Source organism: Sander lucioperca, chromosome 13 (assembly GCF_008315115.2).
Source record: "Sander lucioperca isolate FBNREF2018 chromosome 13, SLUC_FBN_1.2, whole genome shotgun sequence".
Classification (NCBI taxonomy): domain Eukaryota; kingdom Metazoa; phylum Chordata; class Actinopteri; order Perciformes; family Percidae; genus Sander; species Sander lucioperca.
The window spans coordinates 18946065-18973734 of NC_050185.1; the positions used below are offsets into that span (position 1 = coordinate 18946065).

At 40.2% G+C, this 27670-nt stretch overlaps 1 protein-coding gene and 1 long non-coding RNA gene across 5 annotated transcripts; one reads left to right on the forward strand and one right to left on the reverse strand.

Annotated features, from left to right (window-relative positions):
* Positions 1-1732: 1732 nt before the first annotated feature.
* Positions 1733-26542, reverse strand: LOC116037017 (phosphatidylinositol-binding clathrin assembly protein-like). Of its 4 annotated transcripts, none has more exons than XM_031280756.2 (19): positions 25563-26542; positions 18325-18467; positions 16472-16547; positions 15958-16060; positions 15392-15485; positions 15180-15291; positions 14589-14695; positions 13247-13288; positions 11329-11414; positions 8713-8776; positions 8054-8187; positions 7756-7853; positions 7466-7579; positions 7315-7345; positions 7007-7148; positions 5913-5936; positions 5394-5450; positions 4098-4217; positions 1733-2685 (listed from the first exon to the last, which is right to left on the reverse strand). In XM_031280756.2, the coding sequence occupies exons 1-19, from the start codon at positions 25690-25692 to the stop codon at positions 2671-2673; spliced, it is 1692 nt and encodes a 563-aa protein (XP_031136616.1). In that variant the 5' UTR covers positions 25693-26542; the 3' UTR covers positions 1733-2670. The 4 variants fall into 4 exon arrangements, with proteins under 4 accessions (XP_031136616.1, XP_031136615.1, XP_031136618.1 ...); XM_031280755.2 differs by having other exon boundaries at positions 8713-8815; XM_031280758.2 differs by lacking the exon at positions 13247-13288.
* LOC118496599 lies at positions 8183-11807 on the forward strand. Its single transcript, XR_004899195.1, has 2 exons — positions 8183-8821; positions 11692-11807. It is a non-coding gene; the product is annotated as an uncharacterized LOC118496599 (long non-coding RNA).
* Positions 26543-27670: the final 1128 nt, after the last annotated feature.

Consider the following 27670-nt stretch of genomic DNA (forward strand, 5'->3'; position numbering starts at 1 on the left):
CGATGAAGACACTCTTGGTATAGACCAGTTGTGATAGTTTACCCTTGAAGCCCCTCCCCCCACACACCCCACCCCCTTCCTCCTCAAGATGGACACAAACATCAAACCCACCCACCCATCCCTGGATTATGACACCTTCAAAATACAACCATTCAAACACAGATATAGCAATAAATTGTCCCACGTACAGTACATCATCCAATGGGGCTTCGATCACTTTACAGAGAGAACGTCTAAAAACACATGAACGGCATTACCTATATACAGAGGACACAGTAACAGTCAGAGGTTGGCCCAGGATGGATCGAGCTGCGTCGTGGGAGTGAAGTGCACAATGAAAAGAGCATTCAGCTGACAGAAAGACAAACCACTGGGACAAGGAGTAATGGAGGAGAGGGAAACAACAATTTTTCCAAAGGAGATATCCAAACGTCAGCTGGCCTCTTGTTGAGAAACCTCAGAGAATATCTACCTGCGTGGTAACGGTTTCTAACACTGAAGTCTCTCTGCTGGTAGTCGAGTCGTAGCTGCAGGGAGATTGGTTATTGCGTAGCCAGCAGTTACAATTCTCTGACGATTTTGTTTGGAATCACAAGCGTGTGAAGCCCCACCTGTCTGAAGATTCACTTTGAGATTCCAGGTCCGATGGGCTTTTTTTTCTGCGTTTTTTCAGCAGAGTGATCCTTGGAACCACCTTAATTTGATGTTGGGTTGTACAGACTGAGACACAGTCACAATAACACTCACTGCTAAGTTAGTACACACTACCAGCTCACTTGAGACCTTTCATCTCTAACCGAGGAACATGACCCTGTTTATCTCTATGGGAAGGCATGTGCACACAAACACACATACAGTACATGTACATAGAACAGACACAATCAATAGAAAACAACTTCTTCCCCAATTAATTATTGCCCCTTTCAACTGTACATCCCAGCAATGATTTTAGGTTTTTGTGCAGCAGAGCGTTGTCCCCTCTTTGAAGGTTTGTGCTATATATATATATATATATATATATATATATATATATATATATATATATATATATATATATATATATATATATATATATCTCGTCTGTCTGTGGGTCTAACTTGACCTTGGATCTGCCAGAAAAGCCACATTAACATTTAACGTATCATTAAAGCCTCCCGGCTCTGGCTGTCTGAATTAATCTGTACGTCGTCACTGCAGGCATTACTAGGGTCATGGTCGACAGACATTACCCTCAGTCGCTTTAACACGGTCTGGTCCTCATTTGACTCCTCCGACTGACCTTTAGCTGTCATGTCCATAAACGTTGACACTACATTAGCAAACCCCTCTCTGTGGTAGCAGTGTCTTTAATTACTCCAAGTGGAGGTGAAACATCTGCTGCGATAATTACCCTTATCCAGTTATTCTGGAGTGTAAATGACTTCACAGGAGAATCATTTTGAACAGGACGAATGCTCAGGATAGGGAGGAAATCATACAGTTGGGAGTTAGACCATTTCTGCTTGGCAAGACTGAGAATCACCTCCTTACTAATATCCAGTCACCTCTCTATCTGGCTCTGAGTGCATTTTTCACTATTAGAGCAGTACAGGTATAACAGAACAGGTTAGATAACAAAACAGCATTCTGTACAAAAACCTGATGTGGACAGACAACACTACAGCAAGGAAACAGCTTTCTAAACAGCCTACAGATGGGTGAAAAAGACAGTAACGAGATTACGTGATATTGCACAGCTGTAGAGAAAAAAAGAACAAAATACAAAGTGTGTACAGCGTGACCCCAAGTAGCAACATTAGTGTAAGAGGTTTGTTTACATCCAAATGCGATGCCTGGGTCTGGCTCAGTGCTTTCATTAGTTAGTTCCAGTGCAGTAACACATTGGTACCTGGCAATAGAGTAATGACATCAGGTACCAAAAGAGAAACACATACAGTACACACGTTACACAGCCACGTCCATCCACACACACACAAGCGCGCCCACAAATTATCGTTCCACGCCAAATTTATGATAAGAAGTTGGCAATTAAGAACAAATGGAGCTCATAAAAAGACTCAAACGGTAATGATGATGCAGCACATTGAAATGTAGAAAAGGGACACACACACACGCATTCAAATCGATTACATCTGACATCAGGTGGTGGATGACACGCAACCGGGAACCAATCTGAACAAGACGCTAAAATCACCTAAACAGACATACACCCTTGGCAAAGTTCACATTGAGTAAAGTGCCAGCAAACAATCCAATCAGAGAAAGAGACGTGTGTCCGAGTTTGAAGTGGGTTTGTTGTTTTTTTTTTTTATACAGGAAATGATCGGGGTGAGGAGGTTAGGAAGTGGCAGTAGAGCTTCTGCACTTCCATCGAGCTGTCATCAAAGGTCATAATCGCGGATGGATGAGTGGGATTGATGCGGAGCCTCTGGTGCCCCATTCAAAGACAGAGAGATCAGTAGCCACATGGAGAGGAGAGGGTGAGGCGACATGGAAACAGACATCAGCATTTCATCTTTTATCCGTCCTCTTTCCTTCTTCCTCTCCCCTCCCTTTTCCTCTCTGTCCTCATCTTTCTTCCTCCGGCACTGGATTTGGTTCTGGATTTGTTTTCTTCCACTCTATCTCTCTCTTTCCTCCGGCTTTGCTGCCATGGTTACAACATCATGCCTACATGAAGTGCATCTACAGAGGATGGGGGGAGAATGGAGAGTAATTTAGTTCAACAAAACACCTCATCAAGTGTTCAGACATCTACTGACAAGCATATTACTTGCCGCAGTGTCAAGAAAACAGCTTCTCAGGGGCAGAGGTGTGCAGTAGGTAATTATATTACTTTATGTTTTGAATAATTGGTCAAAATGTACTTTTTTGTTCTCCTGAGAGTCTTGTGGCCGTACCAACTGATGATTACTCCCTATGAAAAACACTATCTTCACACTGGTCAATTATCTGACAACATAATTCATTCTGATTCTCAAAAGGGTCCACAGCTTGAATGTTACTTATCAGTCGTTACGAAGAGCTATGAATCAGTGTGTCAATTATTCCAGAAGACTTGCAGACATGAAGCATTCATACAGTTAAAGGAAGATTCTACCCTTGGTTGTTCTTATGCGGTTATAATTATATATCAATTTAGGATGTCTTATTTGGTCTACCCAGGTTTTTTCTAGTTCCTTTCCTACTTCTGCTTCAGCTAGTAATTTTCTACACTGGAAAAGTGTTCAACAACCCTCAGATAATTGGCTATAGCTCCATAAGCTCTATAAACAGATATCTGCATATGAATGTAGAATGTTTAGGCAATGGGACATGATGTTGGTATCACAAGCATTCTGGTTTTCGTTTAGAGAGCAAAAAAGGCGGAACGCATTGACCAAAATGCAATCTCGGAACCGATCGGCAATCGTCTGACGACGATTTTGCTTTTTATTAGCTTTTTTTTTTTTAAATCACCATTCATATGCGGATATCTGTTTATAGAGATGTTGTCCCTAAACTCTGGCTTTAATTTGCCATGTATGTGTGGGACAAAGAAAAATATACACAACTAAACAAAAAAGGACAAAAATTTGCGTCATACATCACCAACAGCAATCTAAAAGCAGTAATAAAAAAGCAGATAGAAATAGTTCAGCAATTTGGTTATCTGCAATGTGCTTATCTGCTTTCTTGCTGAGAGTTTCATGAGAAGACAATCTTCTCTTCTAACTCAGCAAATGGCATATGTGTGGCATATGCACTAATATATGTGTGTGTGTGTGTGTGTGTGTGTGTGTGTGTGTGTTCTTGTTTAACTATATTTGTGGGGTACAAAAACCGGGAATACAGTATACTTGTGGGGTCCCGACAGCTTTGTGGGGCCAAAATGCTGGACCCCACAACTTTAAAGGGCTGTTTGAGGGTTAAAACTTGGTTGTAGGATTAGGGATAAAATGAGGTTAGGGTTAGGGTAAGGGTTAACGTCAGGCATTTAGTTGTGATGGTTAAGGTTAGGGTAAGGGGCTAGGGAATGCATTATGTCAATGACGGGTCCCCACAAAGATAGTGAAACGCACTTTGTGTGTGTGTGTGTGTCTGTGTGTGTGTTTTACCTGTGTCCCAGGGATGGGTCCAAAGGGATTGGTGGGTCTCAGGACAGGCTGGTTGTACATGACAGGCTGCGGGGGCATCATGGGAACGCCCCCCATCTGATGACTCATCTGAGGCGGGAGCTGGTCAGGTGGGAGAAGGAATGGCAATAATAAAACAATGTAATAAAACAAGGATTATCATCCAATATTGTTTTTCACCTCATAGCTAACTTATTATGTATTCATTTGCATGTAAACACAGTTTTAAATGTAATTCTGTTGGTCCCATGGACCTTTTCATCAAAATATACCATTATATATATATATATACTAGTTTTTAACTTTAAAATGTTTAAATTCACTCATTATATTTCTAATAATGATGACAATGGGTAATTATATTATCTGACCATAATAGACTAATATTAGAACACACCTCCAAAAGGATTTGCTTGTAGGTTTTTTCAGCTTAATATTATTAACCATAGTGACATCTGTGGTGTTACGGGTCAAAATTGACCCATATAGATTTAGATTAGGAAAAGGTAAGTCTTTGAACAAGAATACACATCTAATGAAGAGGAGGATCCAAATGACACAGATGCTCAAAAAGAGGTCTTCGAATAAAAAATAACTGACATTTAATGGTCGTCAATCCCTTATCACACCCAAGGCAGTGCACCAACTGAGAACATTAACCCAACATTGAAGGGTGTTGCTGGATGGAGATCGACAAAACAAACCTGGATTCTTACATGGGGCTGTTGCTACTTGCTGGGGTGTACAGATCGTGCAATGAGGCTACAGCTTATGGGATGCTGAGTCAGGCCAGAGTATATTTCATGCTACCATGTCACTTCGGAGCTTGCTCCCATTAGGGACGTTTGGGACAAATGGGTGCAACACTTGCCATACATGTAGCCTCATTCCAGGATCTGTACACCCCAGCAAGAAGCAACAGCCCCATGTAAGCATCCAGGTGTGTTTTCTCGATCTCCATCTAGCAAACTTTTTGCTAGATTTGCAAATTTGATCCACAGAGCTACCTATAAGTTATGCTACAGCCAATATTCTCTGCCGGGTATTTAACCCATAACGCCACATATGTTACAATTGTGACACCATCTTTTGGTGTGTTAGAATAGCTGTTTCTGAGGATATCATGAAGCCTTGTTCCAATCAAAAAAAGCAAATGGTACTTTTTACATGTCTGAACTTCAAAACGTGTCAAATTTGAAACTAACACCATAAAAGGGTAGAACTAGAATAATGCCAGCAGAGTATGAATGTATGGCTGAGATTAAAGTGGTTCTTTACCATTCCATACACAGGCACTTGGGGAGTCGTCATAGGAAAAGCCACTGGTCCGGGAGCCTGTATGAAAAAAAGAGAGAGGAACACAATACAAAACACTTTCTGGCTGAGGTAGTCTTAATCTTGATTACAAACATAATCCTGATGCTGTCGACGTCATGTCTAACCTGTCAAAGATGTCCCCCCAAACAAAGACAGAAATGTCTTGACTTTCTTTAACATTTGCATTTCTTTGCATATAGCAAGACACCTAATCATGAGCAACAAAAAGAGGTGCAGCATTTAACAAAGTAGAATTTAGGTAGCAGATTGGCAGCCTGTAATAATCACAAGGGATGAAACAACAATGCCAAGGCCTCTGATAATGCATTTGTCACCTACAATATCAACAGCCTAATAATAAAAGAGCCACAAGCATAGATTTTTTAAAAAGCAAAGCAGAAAGGTTTTTGGAGGATGTCAGGATGAAATCAGGTGCAAAAAGATGAGTGAGGGCGAGGTGAAGTGAAGAAAGGTACTTACATAGCCAGTATAGATCATCCCATTCTGTAGAGTTTCAAAAAAAGAGAGTTACGACAATAAAGGCCATGCTCGGGCTTTTTCTCTAAATGAGCAGAGCAGATAAACCAGACCTTTGCTCATTCCTTAATGTTCAAATCACTTCTACTTTCTATTCATGTCGTGCCACCTGCTTTCCGAGCCATTTGCTGAATAAATGAGCGGTTTGAGTCGAGAGGTCAATCAGACGAAAATTAAAAGATGAAACCAGATTGAATGGAAGAGACTTGCGGATAATCAGAGTTGAGCACAAAGGACACACGCACATTTGGGAACTCCTCCAAAAAGCCCTGAATGCAGCAGAAAGTTACATTTGTCCAACAGGTACATTTAATGAGTTTCATTCCAGAATGAGATATCAGACCATTAGGAGAAACTGACTTCAGAGACTGAATGATGGATGGCACCAATTTAATACACAATACTTTCTAAAAAGATTTCTGCTAGAGCAGTGCAGCAGTGCTTTCCTTACAAAAAGGCCACATTTACAAAGTTGACCCTGTATAACATAGGGTTGATTTTATTTTTCATTTTCTATAGTTATTTTGTAACTCGCAGAAAACTCGCTGATTTGTGTAGTTTACGCTATCATTATCATCATCATTTTTTCTCCTCACGGTACATTTCAGTAAAGCGTCGGCTGAGGTTTTTCTCTACATTGGAAATCATGACATTAGAGCTCCAATCTGAGACTTTTCTGCTTTTCCCTGTTTTATATCATAATGAACTGAATATATTATATTTTTTAATTGAATCTTTCACGGCTTTTAAGTGTTGGCAGAGACACTAAAGTACCTTTTCCATTTGGATTCCACCACAACAAGCAGTGTGATATATGTGCGTTTGTTGGGTGAAAGTCACACCCAAAACGCACAAATTGGCACTGTGCTAGTCAGTTTTTGGAGCACACTCACTGATAATGGTGTTAATATTGTCCTGCTCATAACTGACAGGAGAATAAGTGAGCTGTCAATCAATCTGCGGTCCACATGTGACGATGCACAAAAAGAAAATCTATCCAGAACTTGACGACAACACGAATGAAGCTTTTAAATTACCATCTGAGGGCAGGGCATGGGTGCAGGTGCCATGGGATGGGTGGTGTGAGCCCAGTTGGTGCTGGTGCACATGGTCTTCGACTGCCAGCCGCCTCCTCCTGTTGGCTTCTTCTCTACCAGCTGACTCCACTGGAGCTCTGGCCTGATGAACACACACAAACACACAGAGCATTTTCAGGTGCAAAGATTATGCATAATCCGAAAGAAAAAATATGAATCATGAAAGAGTTTTGACCGCGATAAAGCTGGATAGACAGCTGAGTCATTTGCTTGTGGCTTAGTCTTAGATGTCAGGAAAACACACTCACTTTTTAGCTGGTGTCCCCCCAAACTGCAGGTCTGAGAGAAGGAAAAAAGAAACATAACATCAGCTGAAAGGAAGCAACACGGCCAGAGAAGAATAACAGGAAAAATGGAAGCGATGACATGAATATTTGGCGAGAGATTCTGTATACTCACTACCAACGAGGTTGGCTAATGAAGAGTCCAAATCATTGGGCAGCATTTTCCCAGAGTGCAATGCTACTCCGGGGCTGTGAATTTGAGCAGGTGGGGCTGGCTTTAACAGGTCACCTGACATAATGGTTACCATGGTAACATGAAAGGAGAAAAGAGGGGAAATGAGTCAAGAGCATGAAGCAACTGGGCATCACTGTCACAGTGTATCCAGCTCTGAGCAGTGCGTAGGTTTATTTGCACGCTTCGCTGTATGTTTGCATGATTATGTGCGTGTCTGTGTGAAGTCCTACCTCCCCAGGCATTGTTATTGTTGGGCACAGTATGTGTGGTCTGGATGGGGGTGAAATTAGGCTGCAGGGTGAACAGCTCACTGGTCAGGTTTGGCACACTGCAGGAAGGAAAATGGAGAGCAGAGCACAGTTTTGTTTCTCGTTTTATTTTAATGTAACCAGAAAAGCCATTTAAAAAAATCTGATTTCTAATGCCAGCCAGGCAAAAATGCTTCTTGTTGAAGAACTGGAGTCTTTTTGCACCATACAGAAGACTTTCCCTTTGTAGCGTTTTTTACACTGTAGATGTTAGACTCACTGGTTGCTGACAGGTACGATTGGTGAGTTGGAGAAGAGATCTGTGGCCCCTCCGCTGCTGTTGACACTGCCCACTGACTGGGTGCTGGGTGACACATTGGGTGTCTGAATGTCAATCACCTTATGACCGTCCTCCTGCAATGGGAAGCATCAATAGTATATTATAATGTTTCCATGGTTTGTACATATCCCTGCAGCACACATGAATAGTGTTAACCTCCTCTAGAAAAAAAGATGTAGCCATTATAAGTATTTCTTTTCCTGGGTGCTTCTTTATTTGAATGAAAAATCCACTGCAGAGGGTCTTGAGATTGTGACTTCATTGTCATTCTCTGTGCAGCTCTGCATAACGTTATGGGCCGGCAGCCAGCGACAGACAGTGTATTTAACTGTATTGCAGGACTAATGCACTTGTCCATTTAACTTCACCAACAGTGTGGAGGACAAAAATATTTAACGTACACTTCACAGAAGCTAAAGTGATTTCTGTGTGCTTTTCACACATTAAAGCAAAAACTGTTAATTTGTGAAAAGGTATGTGCACTCGCAATTATCATATTGTGGTTCATTCAGTACAGTATTGTTGGTATGTCGTATTAGCTGTCTAAACCTGCCTATATGTGTATGTAAAAGTTTAAATATGTCTTGCAAATGTCTCGCCTTGTGTTGCTGCAGTCGGTTGTCTTCTGTCTTGTCGTCCATACGGCTGAGAGAGATCCCAGTGCTGGAGAGAGAGGACACTGCACTGGACAAGGTGCTGGATCTTAAGGTGAGACACACAAACATATCTTTGCAAAGCTGGCGCTATATTGTTTTGTTTGTCTTTGCTCTTTCTATTGAGTTGCACTTTACAGTGCTTTGTAATCTTAACTTTATTTTAACAAGACTAAGAATATTGCAGCTCTGTGAGGCTGTAATGCTCATTTTAAAGAAAACCAAACGGTTAGACAAACGAAAGTGCCGGACACATTTTTATTTTGACTAGATGATGCACTAGATGAAAGGTCTGAAGATAACAAAAGTCATCAGGATTCTTCCTCTGGGTACCACGGCTGTCTGCACCAAATGTCATGGCAGTCCATCCAATAATTCTTGAGTTATTTCAGAATGGTGGACTGACCGACTGACTTTGCTATCCTCAAAGTGATGCCATGCCACTAGCATGGAGAAAAAGTTTCCAAGCAGTAGTAATTTAAATTATTTTAAGAAGCTATTTAATGTGTGTAGCTTAATAATGCTTGTTGCACCCTCCGTAGTATCCTTAGACTTTTTATTTATTGTTGGTCATTTTGTCTAAGTTGTGCCCTCTTTTCTGGTTAATTCTAATAAGGCTACAGTGAGGAAGCATTGGCACATTTCATACAAGCTTGTATATTTATTTGGTTATCAGTAATTGATTATCAGTTGTATGAACAGGCTGCAAAGTGCCGTCTAAAGAAGGCCAGGCAACTTTATTCATATAGCCCAAGACAATTCAAAGTGCTTTACGTAAAACATTAAAGAGCAATTAAAAACAATCAAAAATGTTAATTAAAAAGAAAAGTAAAACAAGCTAAAATAGAATAAGACAAGTATAGTATAGAATACAAAAATAAACGTTACAGTGCAGTGTAAAAAATGAACAATTACTTGATTTAATAAAAGGCAGCATCAAACAGAAAAGTCTTCAGCCTTAATTTAAAAGAACTAAGAGTTGCAGCGGACCAGCAGTTTTCTGGGCATTTGTTCTAGATATGTGGTGCATAAAAACTCAACGCTGCTTCTCTATGTTTAGTTCTGACTCTGGGGACAGAAAGCACAGAACTGGAGTGATCCACTTTCTTGGTATTAGTGAGGACTCGAGCCGCAACGTTCTGAATCACCTGCAGCTGTCTAATTGATTTTTTAGGGAGACCGGTAAAGACACAATTACAGTAGTCAAGTCTACAGTCCTGAAGATAAAAGCAAGTTTTTTTCTAAATCATGCTGAGACATAAGCCCTTTACCCCTTGATATATTAATAAGGTGACAGTAGGCTGACTTTGTAATTGTCTTAATGTGGCTGTTAAAATTCAGGTCTGTGTCCATGACTACATCAAGATGTGTGGCTTTGTCTGTTGTTTTTAACATTGCCGATTGAAGCTGAGCGCTGACTTTCAGTCGTTCCTCTTTGGCTGCAAAAACAACTACCTCAGTTCTGTCTTTGTTTAATTGATTGAAAGTTCTGGCACATCCAATCGTTGATTTGTTCAATGCACTTAGTGTTTGTATTGGACCATAGTCCCCTGGTGATATGGTTATGTCAATTTGAGAAAAGGAAAATGAACTTACTGTTGGTTTGGACATTATGGGTCTTGTTGCTGATGCTGTTCCACTTCACTAGTGCATACGTTGACATTTAATGCAATTTATTTTGTAGCCTGAAGGTGTTATTTAATTTAACAGAAGTATTTCATGTCATCTCACAATAACTCCCCTTTCCTTTACGCAGTAGCGTTTACTCAGAGCACATTTTAACTGACCTACTTTAACTTTACTGTTATCTAATAACTAAGTCATTGTACTTGAATTAATGTGTCCATGACATGTTGGGTGAAATGTATTGAGTGAAATTTAGTACAGACATTCATGTTCCCTTTAGGATGAATTGAGTTTTCATCTAGCGCCATCAACAAGTCAATTTTTTTATTTGTCTGATTCCTGAGTTTAAAACCCCACAAAACTAATGACATTTCAGCTGTACTTTTTTTTAGTGCTCATTAGCAAATGTTGTAAATGTGTGCAAATGGTAACAATAAACTGATTAACATTACCTGCAAGCTGTGTGCTGTGAGCATGTAAGCACGCTGAAATGAGCATTTAGCTCAAAGCACCACTGTGTCTAAATACAGCATCACAGGACTGCTAACATGGCTGGAAACTCTCTATGTGAAAGTAACAATTAAACACACACAACCAGCCTATATGCAAACGGAAATGATGTAGGCCTACGTGTTTATTTGCATATAGAGCGGGGAAGTGAGATCCAAACACAAGTGGTCACTCAGGACGCATTTGGAGACACATTCTACTGCCAGGTGAAAACAGCTGTCCAATAGTGATCTGATCACTCAGGACAGATGTTAAAACCAGGTCTGAACAGGCCCTTAGTCATGTTGTTCAGAGTTTATTTTGTTATAAAAGTAGTACTAGTAGTACTAACGTCAGTACTTGTAGCAGTAATGACAGTAATTGCAGTGGGAACAGCAGATCAGTAATAGTAGTATTAAGTGGCTGGTGTAGCTGATGTGATCGTACCTGCTGGCGGCCGAGAGGTCCTTGAGCTTCCTGCCCTCCAGAGAGGCTAGATGCTGCTCCAGAGCCTCCAAGAGAGAGCTGGGAGCCTGAGGAGGGGGTAAATGGGAGGGGAGTTGATGGGGTAGTGTTAGAACCACAGCCAAGTGGACAAAATGGGACACTGCTTTCTCTCACTCCCATCTCCAATCCTCCTCATTTTATCTCACTCACTCACATACACACACACACACACACACACACACACACACACACACACACACACACACACACAAAGCAGCAGCAGAATTAAGACATTACCCTCAGATTTTTTATTATCTACTCTACTACAGCTCTTTGTTCTTTTTTTGCATTTGGTTTCATCAGGTTTGGTTGACCAGCATGCACACATCAGCCTTGGATCATGCAAGCGAGTCCACAGCGGGACTGACAGGTCAGGGCAGAGCAGAGCATCGTCACTGCAGGGCTCCAGAGTAGAAACACAACAAACACGTCTGAATCGTCTAACGAGCCCATGCAGAGGCCAGCAGTGCACAAACGCTCTCATAAACACACACACACTTACACACACATACGTGTAAAGAAAATCACAGTCCAAAAATTAAGAGTTAACTGGTGGATTCCACGGTAGGTTAAAAGTCAAATCAACGTATTATTCATTTGATTTGATTTGGAAATTAGGTAGCAGCTAAAACTAAGTACCAACATTTTATCCCACTGGAAGCCAAGGAAGTTAACTCAGTGAAATGTAAACGTCTGGTGAAAAACCAGGTATACACATTGAGCAGCTGGCCAGCACTCTTTATCGTAAAACAAAAAGGATGGATGGGTTCATTTCGAACACTATGTGATACCACGGTTTTCATCTAGAGCCTTACATTTCAGCACCAAAGAACACAACGCAAACACAACAAGCAAAGAAAAGATTTCTCATATACTTATTTTAAGGGGGAAAGAGAGTAAAATGCGAATTCTGGATATCCTTCTTCAGAGAAATCTAGAATATGCTAAAAGTTTAAAAGTAAAACAGACACATATCTAGAGCTCAGTATAGCCATGGGTCACTATGTTGTTGAATAAGAGCATATAGGGTCTTCATAAGCACGACAAACACAACATTAATTTAAAAAAAGTCAGCCCTTTTCAGTTTATCTGATTTGTCACATCATAAACAGCCAATTATGGTTCCACTGAAAAGGACACTTCGCATTTGGGGCCTTTAGCATGATATGCAGTGCTTATGATGGCATTATGTACACCTATCCAAGTCATATTTGCAGAGACCTATTTAATAAAAACCATTCGCTGCTCTCCCCACAGCTAATGCAAAGGGACATAATCTTTTCAGGGAAATGATTTGAACACTGCTTATTTTGGCAAAAACCTATTTCATCAAGCTGTGCTGACTTATTTATATGATAAGCCTTTGAATGAAGAGACAAGCCTTGATATTTACACTGGTGAAATGCCAGAAATACAGATAATAAGCCTCGGTCATGGATATCTAAAATAGAAATATGCACCAAAAAAAAGGCTAAAAAGTTTTCATATTCAGCTGCATAACTGCTGCTTTTAAAATCTTACCTTTAGAGTAAAATTTGTTCTGCAATGATTCAGATAAGAAAAAATGAAATTCCTGTGCTAATGCTTACAAATTGTGAAAAACAAATGTGCTTTAAGGCTATTTGCAGGTCTTCATTTATTGTTTCCTCTCTATATATATCTAGAAAAGGAGAAAAAGTGAAGGAGTTAAGGAGAGTGAAGAAGAAAGGAGGACAGGGCAGCTGCAGTGTGGGCAGGTCTGTAGGGTGAGTAGGGAACGGGAGCGTTTAGAATGAAGCATTATGGGTTTGACTTGACGGATTTAAATACTGGTTGATTGACTGGTTGATTGACTGATAGAGATGAGATGTAGACTGACCTGTGTGAGATCGGGGCTGTCGCCCTGATCTATCCCAACTCGCTGTGTCACAAAAAAGGAGGGAGGGGTTGGGGAGGGAGGAGGGAGGCAAAATAAAAAATAAACCAAATGTAATAATAAAACAAGGAATAAACCAAAAAACCCAACAGAGTAAAAAAGGGAAGAGGCGTGTGAAGGAGGAAGAGGAGGAGGAGGAGGAGGAGGAGGAGGAGGAGGGAGAAAGAAGAATCAAACCCAAGCATTCATTACTTCATGCAGTGGCTGGAAAGAAAACAAATAAAAGACAACAGAGGAGGAGGGGAGGAGGACGCATGCACACGCATACAAACACCTATATATACACAGTATATGTACACACACTTATAAGTACACGCACACACTGAGATCTGGAGACTGGTTTGAAATGAATGCTGAGCACACCGACTGATTGAACAGGCAGGGCAGAGAGGGCAGACAACAGGTCACTGCGAGGTAAGAAACATCCAAAAGGAAGACACTCAACTAATGTTGACTTTGAACAGAAAGAGAAGGGGGGGGACACAGATGAAACAAACAGACAAACACATTTTGTTAGACAGGTAAAATGAATGGGTCCTTAAAGTCAACGTTAGTCTGGTTTTGTTTTTTCTTTGGATTGAGCGGCTACACCCCAAACCTTCTTCCAAATGGGAACGAAACCAAGCAGAGAGAAAGCCTTTTAAGATAGCGCACGGGATAATGCTACGCAGGATTAAACTGTTTATATTCACTGTGAAGCCTTGCAACGACTGCAACTGTTTGGATAACAGCCATTATAAAGATTTTTTAAGAGAAGGGAGGAAATAAAATAAGAGGAAGACAGAGATAGTGATAGAAAAAGAGCTTGCTTGGGCATGCAGTGCAGGCATGTGAACAGGCAGCACGCGAGGGGTCCCTCAACTGGAAGCTCTACATGAGTGGCTCTTTGGTAGCCTAAGACTCAGCCATTAATCACTTGTCATGGAGTAACCCCCTCCCCAGGTCAGGGCAAGAGAAGGACAGAAACAGGAGGAAAATCTAGAGGCAAAAAAAGACTTGGAAGATTAAGGAGAGCCCCTGGACACTGATCTACGGTCAGTTTTTAGGTTGGACCGTAAATCAGATTCCACAGGTAACAGAAGTCTGGAGCGAATCTCAACCGCTTTAAGTGGATTTTCTCTGCAGGTTAAATTCTTCTGAGAAACAGGAGACAATATAAAAGCACATGGAGATGTGTTTATAGGAGACGTTCGAGATTCGCCCCAGACAGATACTCTCGCCCTCTCCAGTGGCGTTAAACTCTGTGTTTCCTCCGTGAAGGAGCAGCAAGACAAACGGACGTTACCTCTGCCACTTTGAGAAACTCGGACAGTTTGGTCATCCTGTTGAGGAAAGTCTTGTAGATCTCCAAAGCTTCTTTGCACTGGTTCTTCTTCATGTCAAAGTATTTCTCTGTATATCAGAAGACCACAATCAGCATAAGATCGCTATTTATTCACATATGACGCAAAAGTACATCACCATAAGTAAATACTTAATTAGGATTTATTTAAATTTTTTAAAAAACTGCTTAAAATATTTCTGTCCTGATAAGCCTGGTGTCTGTGCAGGCTGAAATAAATTCCACATAGAGTCCCAGTTACTATATAACCATAGTTGTAGCAACTCAGATCAGGTCAATTAAGTAATGGATCATTTAATGAACTCCTCACTAAAGACTCTGATGGTCTGTTTTCAGCCCTTGATTCCTCACTGGCTTAATAATTAATGAAAGAAAAGAAGGTGATCTTTAAATGGACTTTTAGAGACAGTCGGGTGAAAAAATGATTTCCCCTTTAAGAAGGATTGAGTGGAGTCACGGTCTTGTGATCGCAACATCAGAAGCAGATTACTGCATAAATACAACTGTATCTGCTGTATTGTACGTATGGTTTACCCAGCATGTTGATGACCCCTTCATTGTAAGCAGCAAACAGCCGTATGGAGTCTTTAAACAGCAACATGAAAGCTGTGTTGATCACTCCATTGGTCAGCTCGTTGGAGTTAGGCTGGAGAAAAGAAAGAAAAAGTAATGAAAGAAACAGAGATTGGATCGAGATATTGCACTCATTTACATGCAAGTCTTGTGTCTTTAATTCAGATGTTTACCTGGAAATCCAGCAGTGCATCCAGCTGGTTCTGAATGATGGGCAGAGTCTTAATCAGCTTCTCCGTGTTCATGGTGCGCATTACACCTTCGGCCCTGGTAACAGACAAGAATACATGCACACAAACACGCATGCAACAAACATAGAACTTATCAGGCCTGTAGACTAAAGTGTGTATGTGTGTAAGAGGTCCCACAGATACATGCTCTTAGTGTGGATTTGCAGCAAAAAACTAAAATTAAAAAGAAACACATTTTAAAGTGAGACGGTGTTACTCTTTAAATAAAATATAACACATCACATTCTTCCTCCTACAACTGAAAAAGTTGAATTTATGAACAATAAAATGCACCGTTAAATTGGGTTAAATTGTTTGTTAACAAACTTTATAGGTGGTTCAGTTACCATTATCCCATAATTCCCAATTGTGGCCACAGTGGACACTGTTCAACATCAATATGCTATACAGTTGAAGTAAAGCATAAAAATGAAAAAGAAACATCTGGTGCCACCGCCGTGCCCCTCCATATATGTGTGTGTGTCAGTAGTGTGTGTTGAGTTTGTTACCCTCTCTTCATCTTGGTGAAGTCCACTGCTGCTAGTCTGTAAGACATGGCTTTTTCATTCAGGTAGCGGCTGTAGCGTCTGATGAAAGTTGACATGTTATACCCTATGGAGGCACAGAGGAAGCGCTGTAGTTAGAGACCGATCTCCTTGGCCTTTTTCAAACCAGGTTAAGAAGCCATAATCCCTCTCATATGAAATGGACTAACTTCTCCATGAGCAATCAGATTTTCTCCAAACTGGCCGTTTTTACCGTTATTTACTTTTGAATATATTTAATTACAAAGTTACCAAGCATGTGTTTCCATTTCCAGTAACATTCAGCAGCTTCTTGTTTCAAACAAAAGGCACATTTTTTTGAAGCATTTTAATCCTACACCATAGCTTCCCTTGGAAATGGGCTCTGAAATGGGCTTATTGATAGGCTTTGAGAGCCAGGGAGAGTCTGACATAAAGTCATTTTGTTAGACGTACAGCACTGCTGACTTTACAAACAAGCCAAATAGCATTAAATCACCTTGTAGTGCAGCCTTATCAAGAAAGTTGTTGAGGTTGAAGAGCGTGTTTCTGGAGGCAAGGTACTGCATCAATCTCTGATGGAAAAAGCACAGAGAAAAGAGTTAGTGAGTTATCTGATGCTGTTCTCTGACAATATCAAGTCATGTCCACTCACAATAACAGTGTCTATGTCACGCAAAGCGAGGGTTTATTTGTAGACAGGAGTTGCAGCTTCACATCATTTCACAGAGGCTGAGTTTGTAGTCTTAAAGTCATGAAATAAACACTTTGGCTTCCTCCAAAACTGATTTTACAATGATCTCATCTCAGCATCCTGTTTTAACAGGAAACACATTACATTAAAATGGTGTTGTATGAGGTTCTTATCCATAGTCAGTGTATTACCTACAGTAGATGGCTGCTGGCACGCCCCCAGTTTGGAGATGCAGGCAGGAGTACCGACACGAAAGCTAAGCAATGTACTGCTGTGGACGGAGGCTGCAGCAAAACATAGCCTATAGTTTAGCATACAAGGTAACGTTTAGCCTAAAAAAGGCCCACCTAAAAAAATCAATATCAGTTTAAGTGTACACATAGATAATCAGTTCCCTGTCGGAAAGGGCTGTCTGACGGCAAGGTAAAGCGGTGATAATATTCTTAATATAGCGTACACTTTTTTTAGGTGGCCAAAATACGTTTTTGCCGCTGGCCCCCTGCTTCTCCAAACTGTTAAGTGCCTCATACAACCCCAGTTAAAAAAATCCAAACTTTCCCTTTAAGGAAGTAAATGTGCCGATTCATGGACTTTAACCCTCACAGTTTTTTTCTGATCAGGTAAACTCACAGCATCAAGTCACTACTCGTGTTAACTTTCTTTTTTGAATACTTTGAGAGGGTCAGTGTACCCGCTGTAATCACTCTTTCTAGTCTAAGAAGCTTATCGTTTAACATGTTTGATGTTTTGGTTGTTGCTCCTGTGAGCAAGCGGGAGTGAGGTGATTTGTCACACTGGCCATTGAAATGTCAGCGGGATACATCATCGGTCCTTGTTGGACACGTGGAAGATACCGCTTCAAAGAAACTCGCTGCAAGAGTTGGAGAGAAATTGCAAAATGTCAGTCGCTGGAGAGATCAGTCTCTCTCTCTCTCTCTCATTGCCTCCTGTGTGCACTGTTCTGATGCTTCATTATAGTAATAGTTTGTCCTCTTGTGTGGGCCTTCAACTAACATTACATTATCAATAATTGTTATCCCGACAATTAATAGATTATCTAAATTGTTGTTTGTATGTCCTGACTAATGGAAAATTGACAATGTATTTTAATACCAATCTAGTGTGCTCATTCTGAAGCTGATATTTTACAGTTTACCACTGTAACTGGACAAAGCAATCCAGGCATAGATGGTCATTGTAGTTGACCTTCAAACTTTAAATAAGAGTGAGCTAAACTGATCTATCCGAAATAAATAAACTCCTAGGATTATGAGAGCAATATTCATGAATACATTTAGGAAAATCACTGCTATGAGAACATTTTAGAGCTTGTTCTGTTGAGGCCACATTATACATTTTCGATCTTATTAAAACAAGCATGTTGCAATTACTTTATGTCCACATAGGTGTATATATTTCTGAACGTTTTGACCAACGTTGTGGGCTAATACAGACAAAGGCACCACTTGCTCTCTGCAGCTAATACAGTTCTTCTCTGTCCCAACATGTAACCTAATGTCATCCCTCTTACAGGGGTGTTCCACTAAACTACTTTTGTTATGTCAAGATGACAAACTACTTTCTTGTCATCCTAAGAATTTGAAAAATAACCATCTTTGCCCTCTCTGGACTTCAATACATCGGTGTCCTCAGCTCACCTCGTTGCCGTACATCATGAGGTGGTGTGTGGTGATGAGCGCTTTGAAAACCACTATCCAGCTGTTGCTGGCTGTGCGCTCCAGCAGTGTGTCTGCCAGGTGGGGGATGCTGACGTTCAGCTCATTGGTGCAGTGGATCAGGTCTGAAAGACACAAAGAAATAAAAGAGAAAACTGTAAAAGTAAATGTTTAAGCAAATAATTAGCAGAACAAAGATTATAGAAACAGGCGTGTGGCCAAGAGTCTAAAGATCATTTTGGATATTCATGTCCTTAAAATCAACCCTGCCTGTTCACTTACTGTAAGTCACCGTGAATAAAAGCAGCAGCCACATGCCAATATCATAATTTATAACCTTAGAGAGCTTACAGGTTGAGTTATTAAGAATCGATGGAATGAGTGAACAACCACAATGAATGCAGTCTTATGGACTGCTGCATTAATTTGGACTCACTCAATATCAGCACACAAATCAATGATAAATGATTATTTAATAATAATAATGATGAGACTGTACAGACAGATGAATCAGAACCAGGGCTACTGAATCACAAAATCTATTTTGTGGCTGCAATTCAACAGTGCTACCTACTTACTCTACCAAAATGCCAATACATTATCAACTCAGAAGATGGAAAGTTAGTTAAGTTTAAGTTTTCTTCCAGAGCAGCTTTGTGAACAGTAATGGACTAAAACTGAGTTGTCTCCAATGTTTACCCACTGAGACTTGCATCCAGAGTGCACATTTTCCGATTATAGGAAATGTTGAACACATTTAAAAAGATAAAAAAATAGCTCAGTTCTGCTGCATGTCTGATTTAAAAGGTCCAACAAAATGGCAAGCTGAGTGTACTGTATGTGTTTTTAAATAAAGAACTGCCAAGTTAACTCAGTTACAGGACCCATTTTCAAAAAGCAAGAGAGTTTTCAGTTTTATATTTACGATATGTCCCAAAAATAATAGGTCATTCAAAATTCAGCAGTGAACACTAAACGTACAACTAGAACAGATTGGTGGAACAATGCCCTAAATTCTTCAAGGATTTCAAGCTCAAAATGTAAAGTATGTTCAGCCTCTGTTTAATCTCAAAGACTTACTGACTCCCTAGTTAAAAAACCCAGCTTTCAATAGCAGAAACACGCTTGTTCTTATGTGCTTATTCAGCTGTGATTCAGCTGGATTACTATGAAGAAAAGGTTGTTAACATCTTCAGTGACAAAGACAATTGTTTCTCTAAACTTGACCTTGTCTGTTTTATAGTAAAACCCTTCATATAAATGGACTGTATTGTGCACCTACTGTAGAGCTGCTCCATGTAATCTATTCTGTGACATTCATCAGCAAGTTTAAGATCTTTTCCTGGATGAACCAATTACATTTATTTTGCTATTTTGCTCTGAAAATCTCTGTTTAAATTGATTAACACAATGTTCTCTGAGATTGTGCAATTTAAAATTTAAAACCCAGCCAGGAACAGAATCTAAACTAATGTCAGTGTAAACAAAACATCTCAGTTAGTGAAGGATCGTTGGAACAAAGTGATAAAATATCATAGAAGGATTAAATCATAAATATGAAAAAATTCAAAATGACTAGCAATTTTAATTGAATTTGAGAGCAGAGCTCATCATAGTAAATAACAGCACATCAACATATAATGACAAAAAAAGGAACTAAAGTAAAAGGCAGATTGTGAGTGAAACCGCTGGGGGAGTGAGATGAAGTGAACTTGCATTCAAAGACAGGTGGAGAGAGAAATGTGCGTGCGGAGTTACTGTGAGAAAACTTTCTGAGGCAAATCCTTGGTCTGTTTCTTCTACAGGAACAGAGGTTATCAGGGTTTTTTTAAAAGCTCTGTGATGTTTTCTGTGCACACTGAAATGCTGGATACCAAAGAGTCCCAGTTGATACCCTGGTTAAGTGTTTGATGCATGTCAGAGGCACCTAGAGCACCGGTAGTTCACTGCAGCTAATACTTCAATCCTGTTCATCTTTACTTTACGTTATGTTATTTTTGGAGTGTGAAAACCTCAGTGGCAACAATACAGCCAATAATAACTGTAACAATATTGATTATAGTCTCTATCGACTCATCCAACTTTGCCTGCCATGACTGGCAGACTCTCACTCTGCTACATTAACATCATGAAAGTTGGTCCCCTGCATGATCTGTGTATTTCCAATATCTGAAAGTAAAATGTGTAGACACAATGTACAAACCTATCAAATAATTCTCAAACAAACACATTTTGAATAAATATCCATATACAGCAATGCTAACTATACAATTGTAAGGTTGTTTTATTTTTCAAAGTCCTAATTAAATCTCAGGGCATTAATATCAAAACAGTACATGGTAATAGTAGCGTTCAGTCATGCTTTACACATTATTAATGGTTTGTTTGTGAATTTCCTTCCTGGCTCAATAATTAATGGGACCATATTGATTTCAGCTAATTAATGTTTCCTGTCAAAAGTGAACAAACACACCATTAAGGTGGACAAACACACATTTTAGCCACTAGCGGCGTGGCTGTTTGGATGGCAATGTCCGTCCACCACTTGGTCCCGACTGAAATATATCTAAACAATTACTGGATGCATCACCATGACATATGATGCAGACATTCATGTTTTAGAATAAATGTACTTTCCATATAGTGCCATCATCAGTTTAACTTCCTATAACATCCTATACTTTGGTTTATGACCAAATACCTATAAAACTAGTCTCAGCTGTTTAGTTCGCAAAAGATAGTATGCTTACATCTCTAAACTAAGGTGAACATGGTAAACACCTACTAAATACAGTATAAGCGTGTTGTTCTCATTTAGGGTAGTTTGCCACTTCTATTTGAGCTGCATGCTAGCTGTAAAAAGCATGCAATTTAGTACTTATAATTTGTTGTATAAAAGTTTAAAGTTATTGCAGCAAACCTTTGCTGGTTTTAGCTGTTTTTATGGAGAATTGTTGAATGCGTAAGCTAATTAAGAGTTAACAGTGTTGTAAGAGCATGTGTTAATTGGCTAGTTTAGCTGCAATATTTTACATTTAAGTAAGATTAAATGCTCACCAACATGCAATATTGTTTATTGCGTTGGAAATACTTATATGTATGCTTGTAAGGAAATAGTACATACTGGACTGTAAAGATGGCTACATTTAAATGTGCAATTGGACTATTTATATGTTTTCTTGTTGTGACAGTTTGTCAAACTAGATCAATAAGTTTTTATTGGACACTGTTAGCTAGCGGTCTTGAACGCTGATGTTAGCAGTTAGCACAAAGCACCACTGTTATGTACAGCCTCACAGAGCCAGCTAGCATAGGCAAGTTTAAAGATATTTCACTTTTCACGAAGTAATAGCACTCATGCTTCTACTTAAATATTATAACACCTAAGTAATAGAGCTTCTTCTGTCAAATATTTTCATGCTGGGTCCACCTGCATGTATTCCTTTGGGGGATAATACATCAGCTAGGATTTAATCATCGATGTGTGACAGTGTAGATAGCTGGAGCGATGTGATGAAATATTGACTGCCAACTGGGATTATTGATCAACTGCAGTCCACGTAGGAAATAATGTATATCATTAACACAATTATAAATATGATTTAGGATAACATTAATACAAAGAACAAGATGACAACATGGTGTCATCAAGTTAAAATCAGTTCAATTGTAATGCCAGTTTGGATAAAATATAAAACCAGTGTCCTAAAGTATGTGTGACTGGAGGGACTGTAAAATGTAAAATGTAATAAAATAAACTTTATTAAAGATGTTTTAAGACCTTGGCTTTAGATAAAGTGAGTCATTTTCAGGACCTGAAATTGCATTGCAAGATAGGGTCATTATACTGACACATACAGTAGATGTGGGAGTAAGTGTGTGGGGGTTCCATTCATGCTCTGTGAGTCCATTGTATTTTTCTTTTTATCTCTCATTTCAACGTCTTATTAATGTCAGTTAATTTGGCTGAAAGGCCAAAAAATGTGGCAAAAGGCCCATGATTATTCTCAAGACGTTAGGTTGCCTTTGCAAACGTCAATAGTACATCACTATTTCAGCCATGACACACAACCATATAAATCCTACGCTGAATCACACGGCTAACTCTGCTTTCAGGGCAGAAGGTCATTTTTGGCCTGATTACTATTCTATGTGTGATGAATCTGGTTTCTATCGGCACTCGCTACTATCTCAGCCATGCAGAATACTGCCTAGTGAAAGTGGAATCCCATTACTCTGTCTGTCGTGCTCATCATTTGCTGTGGGGTAGTAAATAATCTACATTGGCCGTTTATGTCACCAACCAGTCTGTCAAGGTCATGACACCATAATAAAAAAAAAAGATGCCTATAAGACCTGGGTGAATAGCTTCAATGGCCAGCATTGCATTTGATTTATCATGCGTTGCATTTGGAGAAATGGCACGGAAATTCATCTTTTCTTTTCACTGTGCTTGGCAAAGAGGGATCGATAACAAGGTGAGTATATTTTAAAGGTAATTGAAACATTGTCTGTATTTATCAAACCTCTTAGGTAAACGGATCCAGAATCACTGCCCAGGTTCTGTCTTTTCCAATCCAAACGTAGCCTAGGTTAGCCCCAGTGGAAATTATTTTAAATCTTTGCCAGCAACCTTTGTTTCGTCATATGTTGTTCCTTTAAGTCTAGTCTGTTTCCGACATTGATTCTATTCCATTTGCCGGTGTCATGCCTGCTGAAGGCTGCACCCTTCCATTACCTCAAAATACAGACCAAGTGTCTGCCACTTTTTAGACCCTGTTTAACAGGCAAGTTGAATAAAAAATGACTCAAGTGGTGGTCTGGTTGAGTTGCATAAAGAGGGCGTGGGTCACACACACCTGAACTCTCATACCTGAGATCGATTCACAGTCTCTTACAGCTCACTCCATTAATTGAGTCCATTGCTTTATCTTTGCATTCTTTATTCCCTTCCCCACCATGGTCCTCTCAGCCAGCCGAGGGAAGGGATTACTGTAGATCCACTGACCTCCTGATTGCAAACACACTTCCTTCCTGCATCTTTCCCTTAACCTCAAAAGTGCAGCGTCTGCACTCAATAAAATGCCAGAGAGTTATATCATGTCCTGTATGAAGAAGAGGGGCCCCTCTAGCAGGAAATAGAAAGTGTTTTAGCGTGAAAGCTAGCTGTGTCTATTAGAACAGCTGCATCTGACTGGCTCAAGTACAACACATTAATTCAGCTAAAAATTCAATTCAAGCTTCCAGGGGGTGAATTGAACCAGGCCTTCAGTTTCTGCTTTGGCATGGAGCTTTTTATTCCATTAACAATCGGAATAAGAGCCGGATCAGAACAAAAGAAATTGCCTCATGTAACCACCTCGACCAGAATGAACTGCATTCTGAAACATGATTGTCCTTGAGACCAGTGGTATAGACCTTTGTATAATCCATTTCACGGATGAAAATTAGTCATGTAAATGCAGTTCTATTTTAAGAATATCTGCTTTCACCCGCAGTTAAGTGACATTTACTAGTTTCTGAGAGACTCCTACTCATAGCGGGTGCTCAAGGTGGACTACTATTTAATAACTGCAGGGGTACTGTGTTCTAATAAAACTGTGGTTTCGGCAGGAAGCACAATAATAAACCAATATTGTTGCCAATCCGTTGATGCCCTTAAACTGAATATTTTCCTCAGCAATTATAATAATACTTTATTTTGACTCATCATTTGGCTTGATTATCTTTAGAAATTAAAAACATAATCATAGTCAGTGTTGGCTAATGTAGCTTTAGAAGTCATCTAGTTTCCATCTGGACCAGCCAAAATGTAAAACCTCACAAATGGCTACAGCAATACCAGTAATACCAGTGAAAAACCTAAATAATTAGCTTTTAGTGGTGGTCACCACCAAGATAACGTGTATGAAATCAAAGCAGCGATTACTCGATATTGAGTCACATAAGAGCTTTTTCATCATAAGTGGATTTCTGAACCTTTTCAGACACCCCCACTGGGTGTTTTTCTGCTGTAATGACCTTTTTAGTACAGGGCAAAGTGATTCAGCCCTAATTTAGATGTATTGTGTTGAGGTGCCTGGTGGCACATCTTGTGAGGGAGCCCAGAAATCCCAGTGTCACCTCTACTGTGGACATGATTGACTAATCCACTGCCAAACTTGCCGGCTGACTGGCTGGGTGTGTAGCTGGGCGACTGACTCTCAGGATGTTTGGCTACCTGCCTTGTTGTTTCTCTCGGACTGATTTCCTCTTGATTAGCCATCTTGCTATTTGCCCGTCTGTCCGTCTGTCTGTTCTAGCTGTTGGGTTGACTGCCTGTGAGTCTGACTGGCAGCACCATTGATTACCCGTGCTCTTCATCGATCATGCCAAGTAATTATAGTGAGGCAGAAAAGCCACCTAACCTAATAATCACTGATAAAATTCACATGTGAGGAATCCTCCTTCTCCCTGTGTACATAATTACTGCAGTGTACACACACACACACAGCTAATTAGCAGAATGTGGAGATAAAGAATCTGACTCTGTCTGCTTTAACGCCTCATTGTAACACCCAGCCGATATACAGTAGACCTATACACACTGACTTTCTGCTCCCTCCTCAAGCACCTCAGGACTGACAGCAGTAACACATCCATTAATGACAACAATGCACCAGAGGACATGACAGTGAACTTGAATATGGGATTATAGAAATGATGCGAAAATGTTGGTGATACCGCAGAAATAGCCTAACGCACATTTTGTACTGAAATGTCTCGTAGTGCTGCCGCTGATAGTGACGTTAATAATGGATAGGCCTGTATTGTAAAGCGGCTGGTTGCAATATGATTAGCCCATACCAGAGTGGCCTATTTCCCCTGAATGACATGGCACAGATTGTACCTGGCTGATTGCCCCTCGCCTTATATATTAAATGTACTGCTTAGGCTACATTAATGGCCAGACACATTGTAGCGCGTGCTTTGCTGCGTAAATCCTATTTTAATCTAAGGGAATGTAATGGTGTCTAATTAAAGAGGCAGCAAACATAAAAGGCCAGATGAGAGAGAGAGAGAGAGAGAGAGAGAGAGAGAGAGATAGAGGGAGAGAGAGAGAGAGAGGGGAAGCATAACAGATGCTGTTTATACAAGCTATCCTTTGTGAGGAAAGATGCGGGTTGTTGGATTCATGCAGGCTATCTATACAGTAAGCAGTGATGGCATGATTAACCTACAGTCAAGGTGTTTCTTCTTGGGTCCGCTGACTTCATGCGTCGTGGCCTTGCAGACGGCTTTGCTGATGGCAGACCCGGTCATGCTGTGCTGCGCGGCGGCGATCCGGTCCGTCAAAGACTGTCCCGACATGTTACTGAGGAGGAGGAGGCGCTCGTGGTGGTGGTGGTGAAAGAGGTGGCAGGCGGAGTGATGGCCGAGGAGTCCGGGTGGGGGGAACCGGGGAGGACGATCAAAATGTCTATAGAGGCAGGGAGGAGGGTAGTGCCCTCTGCGAGAATCGGCCGTATGAGCAGGAGGAGGAGGAGGAGGACAGCAGCGTACACCGACGAGGATCCGGTGGGAGAATTCATGCGGCGGCCAAATAAAACATAAGAAGGTCACATCCAGGGAACATTTTAATATTCAGTCGAAGGCATATCAGGTATCCAGCTGCAGAACCAAGATATTAGCCTTTGTAAAAAAAATAAATTAAAAATAAATTAAAAAATAAAACCCTGAAATGTAGGCCTATAATTAAGAGCGACCTGCATCAAAAGTAGCAGCCTATGATAATATATGACAATGTGCAGTAAACTGTAATGTAGGCTATCCCTGAGATGCCGGCGGTGTGTGCCTGTATACGAGAGATGAATCCGAAATAAAGATGGCAATAATCGAAACACTACCGGTTATTATCAAATAGCCTATATGCGGCACCCCCTATGACTTAAGACTCATTTTCAAAGACGATATAAAACAGCATTGTCCTTCCCTTTTCTCCTCTTCTTCGCTCGGGTTCTCCTCTGAATCTACGCACAGATCCGACCGCAAACAGCTCTCTGATCCACACAGCACCCCGCGCTGGTTGCATCTAACCTTAGCCGCTTTGATTTTCTTTTTCTTTTTTTTTTATCCCCCAGTCTTTTCAATCTCCTTACAAAAGGGTGTATTTCTGTGTAGAGGTTGCCGATAGGCCAATTCCAGTCAAACTTGTGTGTAAAATGGCAGTACATGAATCAGGTGACTAGGAAAGGAGGGCGATTGGGCCACTTCTCGGGTCCGGGGAGGGCATCTTAAAGCAGAAAGGTGTCCCCGGTTTTTCAAGGCAAGGGAAGGCATCAGCTGGTTCAGGGCTCAAGAGTGAACTCTCCCTAATTACCTGCCGTCCAATGAAATGTAGACACATAGGGAGGAAAATCCATGATAACATCAACACAAATGTTTAATTTGTGTGATGCTTCAGTGTGATTCTTGCAGCTCATAATGACTGAAAATGTGTGTGTGGTGACCCTGATCTAGCCTATTTTATAGTGAGTTTTATGCCATTAGCCTGCAACCTTTTTTTAAATTATATTAATGTGCAGTGATAGTTAAGTTTGTTTTATTATGGTACCATAACATCCTAGCCTATAACATTCCTGTGAAGATCCCCATTTGGTGACATTTCTTGTAGCCTTAAAGTTAGTCCAGTTTGATTCATTTAGTTCCAACATTCCCTTTATTGATGACATGTATTGTTAAGTAAATACCATCTGGGATTATTCAATGATGGTTCCTGCTTGATTTTAAAGACCAACATCTGAATACATTTCAATAGGAACCACATATTTTAATACAAGGAATATTGCTGGCTTAAAGAGAAAGTTCCTGGGAATCTGTCTGCAAATGTTCTTAATCTCAAAACAATTTAACACAATCAGAAATTGTGTGAAAGTGAGGGACTTTTGTGATGGCTGTAATACCCAGTATTGTTTTTATGAAGCCACTGCTCTTGCTTGTGCTTTTTTAGTATGGCTTACAGGAGGAGATATTGCACTTTAAGACTGTAACTAACGATTATTTTCATTATCTGCTTTATTACATTATTAGCTGATTATTTAGTTTAGTCTATTATTTCTTTGTTCTATAAAATGTCAAAAAATAAAGAGAAATCCCCATTATAATTTCCTAAAGCCTAGGTGACATCTTCAAATGTCTTGTTTCATCTGATCAACAGTTCAAAACGTCAAAGTTCAATATGTTTAGGTCACAGAGGTAACTGCCGGTTTGACAAAAAGTAATTAGCCAGATAAAACCCTCTGGGTGACACTGACACTGTTCTGACAGTATTTTCAGAATCCTCAAAGAC

What these genes read in the sequence shown, in the direction of transcription:
- LOC116037017 (XM_031280755.2), bottom strand. Translation starts at nt 25,692, where the DNA reads ATGTCGGGACAGTCTTTGACGGACCGGATCGCCGCCGCGCAGCACAGC. An exon ending in TGATAAGGCTGCACTACAAG is followed by an intron (nt 16,061 to 16,471) that starts GTGATTTAATGC and finishes GTGCCTCCATAG; the next exon opens with GGTATAACATGTCAACTTTC. An exon ending in ATGCACTGCTGGATTTCCAG is followed by an intron (nt 15,292 to 15,391) that starts GTAAACATCTGA and finishes TCTTTTCTCCAG; the next exon opens with CCTAACTCCAACGAGCTGAC.